Source organism: Magnolia sinica, chromosome 14 (assembly GCF_029962835.1).
Source record: "Magnolia sinica isolate HGM2019 chromosome 14, MsV1, whole genome shotgun sequence".
Classification (NCBI taxonomy): Eukaryota; Viridiplantae; Streptophyta; class Magnoliopsida; order Magnoliales; family Magnoliaceae; genus Magnolia; species Magnolia sinica.
In genome coordinates, this window is record NC_080586.1 from 61,306,231 (window position 1) to 61,322,311 (window position 16,081).

A 16,081-nucleotide genomic window follows, 5' to 3' on the forward strand; every position below is an offset into this window, starting at 1 on the left:
CTGGCATGCTCACACGTGCTAGATCTCCCTCACTCCTCTCCTCAAAAAAGCCTGACGATGCCGTCACTTTGCTCGACAAAAAAGTATAAAATTTTCAAAGCTAAAAAAGACACTAAAGTCAAAGGAGTAGGGTTGGGATTAGGGATATCCAATCATCCCTTTTGCAGAAAAGGGTTTGTGTCTCTCATTTTCCTTCTCGCATCTCAAATCAAATTGCATTCCAATCCACACATCATCGTTAGACACACTCACTTTTTTTTTTAAAAAAACTTTACTCTTGCAATCCACTCTCGTATCTATTTTCTTTTTCTACTTTATTACACGGTTAGATACAATAATGCTGAAACTCTGTTGAATCTCCCTAACAACCATAAAATCTTGTAAAGTAGAAACTGTGCGTTGCACGTGTAGAAAACGTTGTCTAACACCTTCTTTTCCGTAATCGAGGCCATTGCACGAAATCTACAGTCGCAAACTAACTGCAGGGGCCACTTTAATTACGATTCCCCGACCTTTGAGCGATTCTATAGTTTTTAACCAGCCGTAGATTCCAAGCTTCATTTGAGTAGTAGCGAATCTAGTCAAGTGTATTTTCACCTCTGAGTCAACCCTACATTCAAACCAATCAAATAATAATAAAAAGAAAAGATAAACAGGAAAAGTCAAGAAAGTGAGGAAATTATTCCGCTGCATCTTTGCACGCACAGTAGGGCATTCGTAGGTTCCCATTGGGCGTATGCTTTGTGATTTGTTGGAATTCCGGATCCTATCACATTAAAAACTTGTGTTCGCCTAGTCCTCCTGCATGTTATTATATGCATCATCACATCTTTTCTTGGCCCCTTTTCTTTTCTAAACTCTCTTTAAACGTTTGATCTATTACTTGTCTGAGTTCTATATCCTAAATTTTAACCCTAGCTCAACCCCTGAAAAAGTTTAGTGCCAACCTTAGTCCTTGTTGCTGGGTTACCTCGTCCCGGGCGGGCGGCTGTTTGACTGCCACTACCACCGGTGTATCAATCAAATAAATTTTAGTCATTCGTTGGAGTACTAGGCCAATTCCGGCATTCCCCATTAAACGTAAAAACTAGGCGGGGATTCTACAATAACCAGTCGGGCACTAAGATTCCGCAGGGAACAAGACGAGCCAATGAATTTCCCAGCGGCTTGCCCTTCGAGGAAAAGAAAAAACATAAAATGCCCACCTACCAAACGGGAAAGGAGTGGATCACAAGTTCGTGTGCTCCTGCAGGGCATGAAAACGGTCCTCGTTACCGGTTACCGAATCTCCTCTGCCATTTCCCCGAATCCTCCCCCCTTTAAATACGCCACATGCTGTTTCAACACCTCCATCCATTCACTTTCTTCTCTCGACCATCTTTCCTTTGGGCGCTAATCTCTCTCTCTCTCTCTCTCTCTCTCTCTCTCTCTCTCTCCACCGGCCATGTCTCCCCGCGAGCTGATTTCAAGCGTACGAAACTCTCCTTTCTTGAAATTTTCTTGATCTTGATCTCTACCTGATTCGTCTGTTGTATTAATCTTGTCTATTAAGTAGGTTTTATGTATTGGATTGGTAATTTGTTCACGAAAATAATGAAATTCAACACATTTCCAAATTTGATTCAAATTCTGGTCTTGAGCTATGAACGGCTCTGTAAAGAATTTGTTGGGTTCCGAAAATTCTTATGAAAAAGGACATATCGTATTGACGAATATGTTTGAAATATCGAAGTGTCACATACTTTATCAGGCATATATCACGATCTCTCCAATCAGTGCAGTGGGCTCCAGGATCTATCTCATCAGTGAAGTGGACCCGTATGGTCTGTAACAATAGTTAGTTGGCACTCAAGTAACTATTTGAAGAAGGATAAGCTAAAAAATACTTATTTTTAGGCCACTTTTTGGCCACTAATTGACAGCCGAATAACATGAACTTGGTCCTGTTGAAAATCTTGTTAACTTTTAAATGAGCCCAATATCATGGGATTTTGATATGAACTGAGTTAATTATGATCGATTCATGGAAGCATTTTATGGTTCTTATAGGATTTAGGGGTATTTTACTCATTATTGACAATGTTAGGATTAGTTTAATGGATATGAGAATTAGATTAGGATTTTGAGTTGATACACACACAAAATTAGTAGATGCTGGATGGATGAATTGTGAATGGAATAGTTCGTTTGATTTTTTTCCCCCTAATCCTACTCTTGGACTGTTTTTGGGGGTGTAATGCTCTTATTGGTGATGAAGTAGTTCAATAGGAAATTCTAGGATTTTCTGTGATTGTCGTATTGCCAAACTTATGCTATAACTTTCATGATCAATTTAAACAATATAACATTCCAAACACATGCTAGTGCATTCCCTATAAGCGACAAGTTGCATTGGAACTTGGGTGTAGTGAGAAATGAGGCAAGGGTTAGCTAGGGCATCGACCACAAGTGATATACTACAACAAAGCCTGGTTGCTATGAGAAGTAGGCAAGGGTTCCCACACCATTCCGGACACACGTGGGTAAAGAAGCTAGTTTAGGTGAATAGGATTTGTCTTGCCACATGGAATATATGACATTGGCAAGTAACTGTATAGACTTAGTAGGTACAATGAAACGAAGAAGAGTGAAAATAGCTTGCATTCAGGAGACCAAGTGGAGAGGGGCCAAAAAAGTAGAGAAATTGACGGATATAAACTTTGGTATGTATGAAAGACAATAATAGAAATAGGGTACGGATAGTGGTAGATAAAAGATTTGAGATATAAACTTATAGATGTTAGGAGAGTAAGTGATATGATTTTATTAATAAAACTTGTGTTAGGAGAGGAGATAATCAATGTCATTATTAGTGCATGTACACTATAGGTAGCATTAGAGGATCGAATCAAGAGACAGTTCTTGAAGGATATGGACTAATGCAAGGAATTTCAAACGGAGAGAGGATTTTTGTAGGAGGAGACTTAAATGGTCATTTAGAAAAAAAAAAAAATTACAGAACATGAGAGTGTACATGGAGGATATAGTTTTGGGAGAAGAAATGAGATGTGGGATGCTATCTTGATTTCACAATGGCATACAATATAGCGGTAGCAAACACATATTCAAAAAGAGAAATGACATTTAATAACTTTCAAAAGTGGATTATATGTGAGTCAAATAGATTTCTTTATACTTAGGAGAACAAAACAACCGATATGTAAGGATTGTAAGGTTATACTAGGAGAGTTTGACTATGCAACATAGGGTAATAGTTATGAATGTACATTAAGAGAAGGAAGAAAGTGAGTGAAATTAATAGGTGTCCAAAACTGAAGTGGTGGAAGTTAAAAGGAGAGAACAATGTTATCCGGAAATAAATTGATGGAAGAAGGAAGGTTGAATGTTGAGGAAGAAGTAAAATGTTATATGGATGAAATGGTTGAGTGAATTAGGAAAGTGGCAAAAGACATTTTATAAGTATTTAGAGGGAAAATCCAATTGTATAAGAAAATTTGATAATAGAATGACGACGTATAAAAAGCTATTCTCGAGAAACTTACATGTTTCAAAGACTGGGAAGGGACTAGAAAAGATGAAAATTTTAAGGAATATAGAAATCCCAAAAAGATTGCTAAGAAAGTAGTAAGTGAGGTTAAACTTAAGGCTTTGATGATCATAGATTGGAGACGAGAAGGTGAGAAAGATATCTTCTAACTTACAAAAATGAGAGAGAGGAAGGGTAGGGACCTATATCATGTTAGTTGCATAAAGAGTGATAACCAGAGGGTACTAGTAAAGGACAATGAGATCAATCAAAGGTGGAGAAGCTGTTTTTAGAACTTGTTAAATGACAACCACTCTGAGAGCATCGAGATAGAAGGAATCATGAACTCAAATGACATTGGAGATCGTAGATACTTTCATAAGTGCCCCAAAAAGCACACATAACATACTCGCGCCAGTTACATATATTTTCCTACAAAGGATACTTGAGAATGTTGTTTCCAGGGGCACATGAAAAATTCTAGAGGCATCATTTAGTAAAGCACAATTATGCTATTACATGCCTCCAATCAAGCCAGAAAAACAACTTTTTCTTATGATTTATGAGTATACATTATGTTCCATGCATGGTTGTCAATATCCTACGATTTACAATTTGTGTTTTAAGTCGAATCTTAGGCAAAATGATTTAATCCCCCTTAAATCCCTTTTTGAATGAATCCTACGATTATAAGATTTGAATCCTACGGTTTATGATTCAATTATTTATTCACGATTCAAATTATAATTGTTCTCTTCTTTTTTAAAATTTATGTGGCTTCCATATTATGCTTTTAAACTGGTGGGGGCTCTAAGAATATTTTAAAACAGCTCAATTGTTTTATTTTATTCTTTATAAGAGATTAAGCGATGAGTCTTTTCTTTAACCTTATATTGTGGAGTTTTTATTTTTATTTTTATTTTTATGATTTCTTACCCCTTAATTTGTCAAGATGCCAATTTGATCTATGATTTATCTGGAATGTTTCTATGGATGTCTGTGATTGTATTGACCTATATCTATTGTGGTAATGGTTTGGATTTCACTTCAACTTAAAGATTTCTCTATTTTCCTTCTCATGTATCTTAAATTCAAGTTGTGTTTTTCTAGGGTTTCATTATGTGATTTTAAAGTCAAAGATTTATTTGATTCTTCATGTAATAATGAAAACTTATTAATAGATTTGTTTTGAAGGCCAAATTAAACTTTATGACTGACTTTTAAACATGACAGGATTTATGCTTTGAGGGGAACATTACTTTGAAGTCCATTAAGTTGGTGCAATACTTTTTTGAGTTTAAGTTGATATGTTAATTATGCAATATATCTTCTCTATGAGACCTGAAATTGATGATTGGGCACAATTTTGAAAAACATTTTTTCTGAGTTCATAGAGTTTAGACTTTTTTTGAGTTTTTGGAAGATCATTTTAGACTTCTAATTATCTCAATCTGTTGATAAGTGTTATTCTTTAATTTGCAGTCTAGTTTTTCAACTTAAAGTTTTGATAATATCTTTATAAAAATCTTTTAACAATGAAATGATCACATTTAACTTGATTTTTATTAAAATAAATGTTAAACAATATGTGATAGAAGATATTCTACAACAATCTACAAATTATCATGTGGAATGATGGAATAATGAATATTTGATTGTATCCTTTTAAAAAATAGATTTAATGAGTATTATTTCGGATTTTTTTGTATATTTTGTGTAAAAGATTATAAAAATTCTATGATTTTACAATTTGCAATTTCAATCCTCTTGTGATTTTACAATCCGATTTGACTTTCAAAACATTGATTCCATGCTTTAACTTGGACTTTAAAAATTACTTGTTTTCCTGGGAAGTATCTGAAGTGATATGGATCAACTTACATGTTGACACTTTTTGACAGCATGGGGCCTTGGAATCTATATCATCTTTTTTTCTGTCTTTTATTGAAAGAAGCTTGCCATGCCAAATTGGTTTTCTTTGGGTTCAGGGTAAATACACAACGGAATTGAATCCAATGGTTCTTCCCCCCAAAACACAAGTGAGGAACATAGAGATGTTGGGTGTAGTGTTCGGAGTATTGATAATATTGGTCGATGCTATCGGTATTGCAAGGGAGTGATACAAAACATGGAGGGAATTGCAAAATTCTCCCGTATCGATTGATGAATCATTGATATTGCATGATATATCGTGGTATTAATGAGATGTTGCAAAATATCGTCTCAAAGCCTTTATAAATCTCCCTTGCATTGTCGATATGTGCACCCCCCTTACTACACACACACACACGTCTTTTCAGAACAAAGTAGCCTGTCAAGGCTCTACATGTGTCTTCATCCATCATTTCTAAAAGAGAGAAACTTTGATACTCTGGCAGTGTGATAGATAATATGCCGGCACTTAAAAATGCAGATGTTGCATACAAGTACTCAAATTAAACCGTCCAAATTATGATGCCCAGTGTGTATGTATCATGAACTGAAAATTAAGCTTATGTCATTACCTGAGTAGTGGATTGGTGGACATTTATTGGACAGTTAAACATGAAAAATATCCAATGGTCCTATTTCCACAAACAAATGTCCATGAATCAGAGGTTAGGAATGTTTAACCAATCTGATATTGGGATTGTGACTTGCAGAAAGTGGGATGAGCAATCTAGTCGGTTTTATTTGAGTTAATGTATGCCACATTACACTTGTGAATCAAGTGTCCTGGCCTTAGTAGCATATAACTCTAAAGAGGGGGGAGTGGCATATGAGGCTTGATACGCATGCACTCAGAAATTGTACACGTTGCATGAATAAACTCAAATCAAACCGATTAAATTGTGGATCCCACTGTCATTAAGTCAGTCCCAAAATCAGATTTTTTGAAAGATCCTAGCCTTTAAGTCGTGGACACATATGAAATATGACTGTTGGATACTATTCATTCTTAACCTCCAATAAATGTCCACCAATTTGATGGTAGATGATGAGATAAATGTAATTATTAGATTATGGTGCATCTAAACTATGAGACATAATTTGGACAGTTTAATTTAAATTACTTGTACGCCACATTTGCAATTTTATGTAATTTTTTTGAGAGTTTAATTTGAATTATGTGTATGCCACATTTGCAAATTTAAGTAATTTCTAAGTGTTTGTGTATCATCCATCACACTCTAGACCATCCAATAAATGTCCACCAGTCCGATGGTTAGATGATTAAATAAACATAAATTTGGTTTATAATACATCTAAAATTTGACCCATAATTTGGATGGTTTAATCTGAATTAGTTGTAGGATGCTTGAATGATATGAACTCATTTTGGGTGTGATTACTTCACTTCAATCAGACAGTGCAAGGTTTAGGGCCCTATACAAAGGAAATTTATTATGCTTGCTTGGTTTTTGTGATCTTTTGAGTTCTAAGTGTGTAATCATGTCTCTTTTAACATCTCCTAAAGTTTTATAGAAAAATTCCATCATTTTCCCAATGTTTCCCTCAGACAGTGATACATTCCCTGATACATGTGATATTTCCAATACAATACTGATATGTTTCCATATCCCAAGGGTGAGATACACACATTGATACCGATACTGCGAACACTGGTAGCATACAGCTCCATGTTTTCAAGCTCTTTTGGAATCCAAAATTCCATATAAACTGTCAGTGTTTTGTGAAAATTTTCAGCATGATTAGTATTCAGAACTCCAGTTCCTACATTGTGTCCTTGTTCCTTTGTTAGCAATGGCAACTGTTGCAACACTTCTGGGTTGATAATTAGTATTCAAGTTAACATTGAATGTTCAAATTGCATCAGTTTTTTTTTTTTTTGGTTGTTGTTGTTGTTGTAATAGAACCCACTTATCTTATGGATAGTTCTTAAAATTGGCTTCTGTTAGAAATGTAAGTTCCAGCGTAACTTGCCTGCAGACAGAGGAGAATGGTCCCATGGATTCGCTACCTCCATTGGATTCAGAGAATGTAGTGGAGGAATTCCTTCGACAGCCACCTGTCAAGGCAGTTGATGACCATCTCATTGAGTTCTCCGAGGCTATGAGAAGTAAGGTGTCTTAGTCATCATTGAATTAATTAAGGTTTTTGTTTTTTTTTTTTTAAATCGTGCATTGACTTGTTCACCTCTGTTGATAATCTGGCGCCATTTTGTTTTAAATATGAAAGGACAGGCAGTTAAGTAGGATCAAAGGGCAAATCTTTTTGATTTTCACTGTAGTTTTATCATTGAACAATTTGGGGCTAGCTCCCAATATTGTTATGTAACATGGTGTGTGATATTTGACTTTACAATTGTTAATTAGTAAGTGGTTTTGATATTTCCACATCTTTGTGTCCTGTTTGTTTTTAACTTTTTGTAATATTCTTAAGTTCAATATCTGGAGTAGGACTTGAAACATTAAGGCCCCACTTGGCGTTGCTTCTAGGAAGTGCAGAAATGATTCACAATATACTATTCTCTGGAGTTATTTACTGAGAATTGATTATGCGAAATAAACATGTTTGGTAAACACACATAATAGAAATAATATTTTTTCAGGGTGGTTGTCAAATGAATACTTAAATCTTAAGGCTAGTGTTCCAATGGATCTATGCCATCCATGCTGGCATAGCTACACAGTAATTTAGACTGTTCCAAAATATACTTACAGGATCTATCAACCACATTTAAAAGAAAATATTTAAAGGATAAAAACGTTTATGGCATCTACAGTGGCACCCATTATATAAACAGGTTGGATCGTTGAATGGGATCCAAGATCCAACTGTATGGCCCATCATACAAATGGGTTTGGATCATTGAAACATGGTCCAGGATCCAACAACTATACAGTCCTCCCAACACGGCCTATAACAAGATGGACCCTAACAAAAATTGTGTAATGATCCTACAAAATAGCCATATTAGATTCAAAATACATATCCTAATGATCCTACAAAATGGCCATATTAGATCGTACAAAATAGCCCTATTGTCTATAGGTTTGCTAAGCCCTCGGCATGTACAAGGCATACCATCAACAAGGCATTGCATATGTGAAATTTTTGATCAGTCCATCAGGTGGGCTACACTTAGATTTCTAAGCTAGAAAATATGGTAATCTACTGATCACATGGGCCACAATGTGTAAAACAAGTGGATGGCCAGGATTTGTGGGCAAACAAATGTCCACAAATCAGGGTTGGGATTGATTAACCATTCTGATTTTGGGACTGTTACTTAGTCAAAGTGTGTTCCGCAATTTAGTCGCTTTACTTTGGAGTAAATTTTATCCTGTGTGTGCTATTACAGGATGCCTGCATATCAAGCATCATAGGCTGTGGCGAATCAAATAACTCCCAGCCTTTTGGCTGGTTGAATTGGAGGAGTGCTTTACCATTAACAATACACATGATGGCATTTTTCTGTCAGGTGGAACATGTGCCTAAAATTGGGTGGACGGCACATATGTCAGAGATCTAGGCCATTCATCAAGCACGGTACACCATGAAATGCCTTGGACAAAAAAAAAGTTGGCCTGCTGATCAAGCTGATCAAACTTCTGTAAGAATAATGGGCTGTAAAACAGTCCAGCAATCCAAATTCAAAGGACAAGCATGGTTCACTTGATGAATGTGCCACCGTGATTTCTGGTACATGGCATGTCCAAAGTGCCCCCTACCTGATAATGGCCCTGATCTCTGACATGTGCCACACACTCATAGATCTGACATGTGTTTCACCCATCTCAAATGAGGTCTGCCTAGCTCAAAAGCTTTCTTGGATACATCATCAAGTCATTTCCACAAAAGTGCTAGTTTCATAATTAATTCTTAATAAGCAATTAATTTATTAAGCTAAACAAACACTTCTAAAGCTTTTAGTAGTGATTTTGGGAATCAAAATCGGCAATCACCCAAATCTAGTTATATTTTTTTATGAATAAAATCATTCGAAATGTCGATGCCAAACAGACCCTAAGTTTCATTCATTGTGAGCAGTTATTTAGTAATTGATTTTATGTATCTGTGCCTTTGGGTTCTATTTTGTTTTACGGCAATCACAACTTTAAACTTTTGGCAATCTCCTTAAGAGAAAGACGATTCTTCTGAATGTCTGTCTACAATGTTACCAAGGCAAGGAATCAGCAGATCACCTTTTTGTTCATTGCCCATTTGCAAAAAGGTTTTCGGATAGTTTTTTCAACTTATTTGGTGTAGCATGGGTAATGTCGAGGTCTGTTGATTGTTTACTTTTGATCTGGCATGGTGGGGGAAAAGGGAAGACTGGGAAAAAAGTTTGGCGGTTAAGCCTATTAGCGGGGATCTGGTTCATATGGAGGGAAAGGAATGAGCAATGTTTCAGGAATTGTCAAGGCCAAGTAATGGAAGTGTTTAGTAGGACAAAGTCACATGTAATGGAGTGGGCGATAGCATCAAAATTTATATCTCAGTTTCCAAATAGTTGACTTGAGCTATAATTTTCTTGCAGTCTTTGGGTGTTTGTATTCTTTAGGCCTCGGCCTTTTATCAATAAAGTTATCAATGTTATATTAAAAAACTTTAAACTTTTGGCTTCTAATTCCAGTTTCATGCACTGAAACATCGAGTTTTATGTCGCTATATATTACAAGGCTGTCTGGTATGTTCAAGTTGCGTCCTGCATATCCTCTGGATGTATCACTATATATAGGCATGAAGAATGGATGCAGACAACATTTTTCATTAATGTTGAAGTGATTTTGCATATCACTGCATGTCAGGAGTGGTATATAATACTATGTTATTCTGTGTCTGCATTCATTTTGACTCTACATTCAATGAATTTTTATTGTTGTATTTGGGGTACTGATAAAATATATATTGTTATCTTCAGAGTCAACAGAACTAATACACATACTCCATTTTCTTTTAGATACAAGTTATATTTCAATAGAGCTCCTGTTTGTCTTCTACAAGCCATACAAGTATAAAGAAGGATGTATGGTGTTCGGCAAACGCATCATGGTTAAGTAGAATTTTGAATGAGTCTGGATATCTCTTTTTACATATAAACGTTTGTTCTTTTCTTTTCTTTTCTTTTTAACAACATTCTTGGAGGCAAGGCCTGTTTGTTTTCTTTTCTTTTCTTTTTAACAACATTCTTGGAGTCAAGGCCTGTTTGTTTTCCACGGTTTTACTATTATTCTTGATGGCTGGTTGTAATTATTCTTGATGTCTTGTTTCTTATATTGTGGCATGGTGTGTGTGTGTGCATGCATGTGTGTCCTAGCAGGGGCTGTGGGGCCCACCTTTATGTATGCATTTTATCCATGCCGTCCCCAAAAAGGAGGCATATTGAAGGCTTGAGTACCACACCACAGGAAGCAGTGGGGATTGAACGCCTACCATTGAAGATCTCTTAGAGGCCATGGAAGTTTTGGATCAAGCTGATATTTATATTTTCCCCTTGTCCACGTCTGTGTGACCTTGTGAATAGGTTGGATGGCAAATAAACATCATGGTGGGCCCTAAGAAGGATTCAACAGTGTGCATCACTATCACCACTGCTTCCTGTGGTGTGGTCCACTCAAGCCTTCATTCTGTGTCCTTTTTGAGATCATGCCCTAAAATAATCTATCAAAATGGATGGGTGGTGTGGATAAAACACATACATCATGGTGGGCCCAACAAAGCCCCTGCCAGGATAGTCTGTCTCTAGCTACGTCATGGTGGGGGTAGTACCCAATCCGCGCCAGTGTTTATGGCATCCAACCTGTCCAACAGGTTCTCCCCACCATGAAGATCACCTAGTGCAAAATCAGACCGATCCAACCATCACGTGGCCCACATGTGAATTTGGAGGTTTTGTGGGTGGTGGTGCATTGTTTTCAATGGTCTGGCCCGCCTGATGATTGGATTGGCCTGATTGTTGTGCTAGGATCTCCATGTTGGGGCGAACCTGTTGGATGGGTTGGATGTGCATACATGAGGTGGTCCCAACAATAGCTCCTCTGCATGTAATTTACCATAGAAGCTACGGTTGACCTTGAAGATTGAATTCTTTGGAAGAGAATACTGTGATAATAATTGGTCTATGAGAGACCTTATTAAGAATTGCAAAATGTGCTGCTGATAGAGCTGTGCGTGTGTGCGTGCTTGTGCATGTGCGTGCTTGCATATATGTGTGCATGCCAAACCCTAGTTATAAATATCTTATAACATTTTATGCTTACTTCTTCCACTCATTTTTAGCTGTTGCAAAGGCACTGAGACTAGTTGCTGAAGGAAAGGCTACTGCTCAAGCAGAGGCAGCTGAATGGAAGCGCAAATACGAACTAGAGCGGGCACAGAATATGCAGCTGAGACATAAAGGTCAGCTAATCATTCCGTTTCATGCATTCCTCAACAATATACCTTTGTTTTTGTTCGGCAGTACATAAGCCCAAAATATTTTAAATAATTCATTGTGTGCATAAGCTCGTGCTCCCTTCTTTGAAAGTTGACTCATTTTTCATGAATTATTGTGGTTCGGAGCTTGTTAGAAAAATGAAGAAAATGTTCACACATGCAAGAACTAGTGGAAGGGAGATTGGAAGTGTATAATGATGAAGATCCTCTCATCGAATGTTGGGGCTTATGACACCTTGATAAGGGGTCTGTTACCAAAGAGAGTTGTCATGGCCAGAAAGTGCATGTGGTAGCATTCCAGGAAACCAAAATGCAAGCTTGGATAAACCCCTTCTCTAATGTATGGTCTGACAACAATTCCGATTGGGCTGTGCTGCATTTAGTTGGGGCATTGAATGATTATTCATGAGGTGGAGATTGGATATGTCTAAGAAACCGGACATTGAAGTTGGGCAGTTATTGGTATCAATTCTTCTACAAGAATTGTTAGATAGCTTCAATTGGGTTCTTTTGGTTGTGTATGGTCCTTGCATTCAAAGTCTTCATGCTTATTTGTATGGAATAAATTAAAAGAGTGAGGTCGAAGTGGAAACAGCCATGGTGTGCATGCGGTGATTTTAATGTGATTCGTTTACTCATGAAAGGAGGGGCACTGACAGAATTTCTACATTTATACAGGAATTTTCTTTATGGATTAGCTCTCTTGAATTGCTTTATCTTCCTATAGTGGGTTGTCCATTCATGTGGATTAATAATCACAAAAGTTTGGCTATGTCAAGGCTGGATGGTTTTCTCACATCTGTAGATCCGGAAGAGCATTTGCCGAGTGTTAGCTAGAGTGGCGTTCAATGTCCAATTTTGGATCATTGCCTTGTAGTCTTAGAAATCGATGGGGAGTTTTGGGGATTGATACCCCGCTTAGATTTGGTTTAACGTGTCTTGAGGAGTAAGGTTGCCAAAAAAGAAGAAGAAGAAGATTGGTGGAATTTTATCCCGGTGAAAGGATTGGATGGATATAGGTTGATGTCTGTTATATAAAGATACTGAATGATGGAAAATGACTGAGTACCTTCCCTCTCTCAAATGATTTATTTATAATGTTAGATGGTTATAAGAGATTAGATAACAATAATACGAGAGATAAGAACATAATAAATGTGAACAAAATCTTCCCAGTTCGGTGCTTTGCAGGTAGATACAAAACTGTGAAAAACTAGAACTCCTAACACTCCCCCTCAAACTAGATTATAGATGTCAAACGTGCAAGGTATTCCGTATCGGTAATGGTGGCTGTAACGGTCACCCACCGTTATTGATACGGGGTGTAACGACCATTACAACCCGTTGAGGGTTTTTTTTTTTTTTTTTGTGCTCAAAAAATTCTGAAAAAAATATTTAGAAAATCAAAATGATGTAAATATTCCACATATGTATTCATTTTTTCTTTTTGAACATGTTTATGGTAGCGTAATAGTCCACTCTTTGGGGAGTGTCGTGAACATGGTTGTGTCTTTAATATTTTACAGATCACAATCAAGCATTAGAACTAGAAATCAGAAAAAAGGCATAAATACTACTTTTTTCGATTTTTTGAAAAACTGGTCGTTACAGCTTCTATTAGCTCAAATCGCTTCAATTTACAGTTTGAATATTAAAAACCATAGTAAGAGTGGTTAATATAAAAGGAAAGTTGAGGAGGAGGAAATAATCCGGTGTTAAAGATTTTGAGTTGTGTGGCTCATGGAGGGGCTTAAAAACACAATTCTTTCATGGCATAACTAATGCTAGAAGGAGACAAAACCATCTTCACAGTCTTATGGGGGGACGGTTATAGAGTGAAGGAAATACAGATTTCTGCAAGACAATTGTGTTTCTATTCTAACCTTCTTATTGATGAGGTATATGACAATGTGTTGACTTGATGCTTGACAATTTGGAGTTTGGTCACATTTCAACATTGTTATCTAGGCACATGCATTGTTTGAATTATCTTCGATATTATTGTTATCTCTATCTTGGTGATACCGATAACACCAGTAGCGATACCGATAACACCGGTAGTGATAGAAATTCCAAGCATCAACAATGTATTTCTAAGTACCGCTAATGAATCGATATCGCCAATATCTTCAATTGTGTAAATTCTAGGCGTCACTTGTATTACTAATCTATTGATATCGCCAATATTTTCAATTGTATAAATTCTAGGCGTCACTTGTATTACTAATCTATTGATATTGCCAATGTATCGCCAATATTTCCAATTGTGTAACTTCTAGGTGATGCTTGTATCACAATTGCATCAGCGATATTTCAATAATATCGCCAATGTAGAGATATCACAGAAAGTTTGTTTATTAAAAAAAAAAATCCTATTTCAAAATTTTTTATGAGCGCCTTGTTGTATGCAATTTTCAATTTGTTGTTGCTAATATTGATAATATTTCATTATTATTATTATTGCAACATGCATCATATTAAGACTACAATCTTTTGTTTCCTTTCCTAATCCTATTGTTGATGATTTCTTTGCAAAATATCATGAGTTGTCAATATTTTGCAATATTGATGTTTTTTTGAATGGAAGGTTGGATGGATGGGATGGTTAGCAAAGCCTGCAAATGGTTCTTACGACGACACATATGCTTTTAAGCCCCCATTAAATGGAAACTTTGTGTACACATTCTTTTTGCAAATATTTTTTTCCTAAATATGCAAATATGTGTATTTTAACATCTCTTGAAGTTTCATTGAAAATGATCGTTTTTCCCATGTTTTCTCTCATTTCTGGTTATCAGCAATATCGGTGTTGTTTCCACATCCCCGAACATCGAAACTTGTAGCGATACCGATACTTCGAACACTAGGCACATGGCATAGGTGTCCTAAAGTATCCAGCACAACAAACTTCAAAAATCTAGGCACAGGGACACTTCCATAAAAATAAAAAATAAAATAAAACAATGAAAACGTTAAAGTAGATGGAGATTAGAGAGAATATTCACACATCCAATAGAAACAAATTACTAGCAGAACAAACAATTGATTAACAAAACATAAAAAATCACAGATAATAATCTCAGGTTATAATAGTTTTTATGAACATTATTTATTTTGGTAAAATATTAGAATTGAATAAAAAATAAATAAAAAAGAAAAGAAAAAACAAGGCTTTTTTTTTTTTTTGGTTATACTGTAGAGAGGAAGTCCTTACAGTTAATCTTCAAGAACAAGAGAATGAAGGCAAGTTGAGGGCTAATTAGAGTGAGAGATCTTTGTGTTGACAAAAGAAATGAACATAACCAAAAGAAGAAAAGAAAATAAAAGAAAATCGAGGAAGGTGAAACAAAATCTTTATGCATAAAATGTTTAGACACCTCACTCAAAGTGTTGAACACATGGCATTTTTCAATGACATCACTAGGACACTTTATTTGTACAAAATTTGAAGTGTCATGTCATGTTCAGGAGGGTCCATGTATCCCCAAGTGTCGGCATGACAAAATCCTAGAAAGTAGAAGCCTTTGGGTAACATTGCATTTCAGAGGACACAACATGGTTGGAATGGTTGATAGAGGAGGAGGTGAAGTTATCTGCTTCATATCTCGGTAGTGATGAGGCACTTGGCACGGCAAGTTTCCTAAACACCTTTCATGTGTTTGGGAGGTAGTGAAAGTGGTGTTCGTGGAATTTGTTTCAAAATTTTATGAAGATTATCCCAATAAATGGGCAGCTTCCTTCATCTCCTTTAGTCCAAGGAAGGATGGGCTGGAGGATTTTACGGACTCTAGGCCTATTGACCTTGAGGGTAGCACATATAAGATCTTGGCTAAGGTTTTAGATGGGATACTCAAGAGAGTGCTTGGTGGCATCATTTCCAAATCACAAGGACCGTTCCATTACGGTGACAAATTATTGATGGTGCCCCTATCACACACGAATCATTGATTCCAAATTTAGAGAAGGTAAACTAGATTTAGTATGCAAATTAGACATGAAGAAGCATATGATTTCATGAATTGGAATTCCTGTAGTACATGTTATGCGAGTTGTGTTTCAAGTTTGAAGCCTTGGAGGAAGTAGATGACAGAATTTCTCCTTGACTCAATTCTCGTCCTCATTTATGGCTCCCCTAATGGCTTCTTCAGTGGGATTATAGGTATTTGTCAGGGG

The 16,081-nt window shown here is 36.4% G+C and overlaps 1 protein-coding gene across 5 annotated transcripts in view; it reads left to right on the forward strand.

Moving 5' to 3' along the window:
• Positions 1–1,117: 1,117 nt before the first annotated feature.
• The window catches only part of LOC131225888 (probable NAD kinase 1), a 72,330-nt gene continuing 57,366 nt past the window's right edge, over positions 1,118–16,081 (forward strand). Inside the window, exons 1-3 of one of the 5 annotated variants that reach the window (XM_058221490.1) lie at positions 1,120–1,471; positions 7,457–7,586; positions 11,753–11,872. In XM_058221490.1, the coding sequence (XP_058077473.1) occupies positions 1,445–1,471; positions 7,457–7,586; positions 11,753–11,872 (277 nt within the window). In that variant the 5' untranslated portion in view covers positions 1,120–1,444. Of the gene's footprint in view, positions 1,472–7,425; positions 7,587–11,752; positions 11,873–16,081 lie in introns of all 5 variants that reach the window. The other 4 variants (XM_058221491.1, XM_058221495.1, XM_058221493.1 and 1 more) reach the window with 4 other exon arrangements.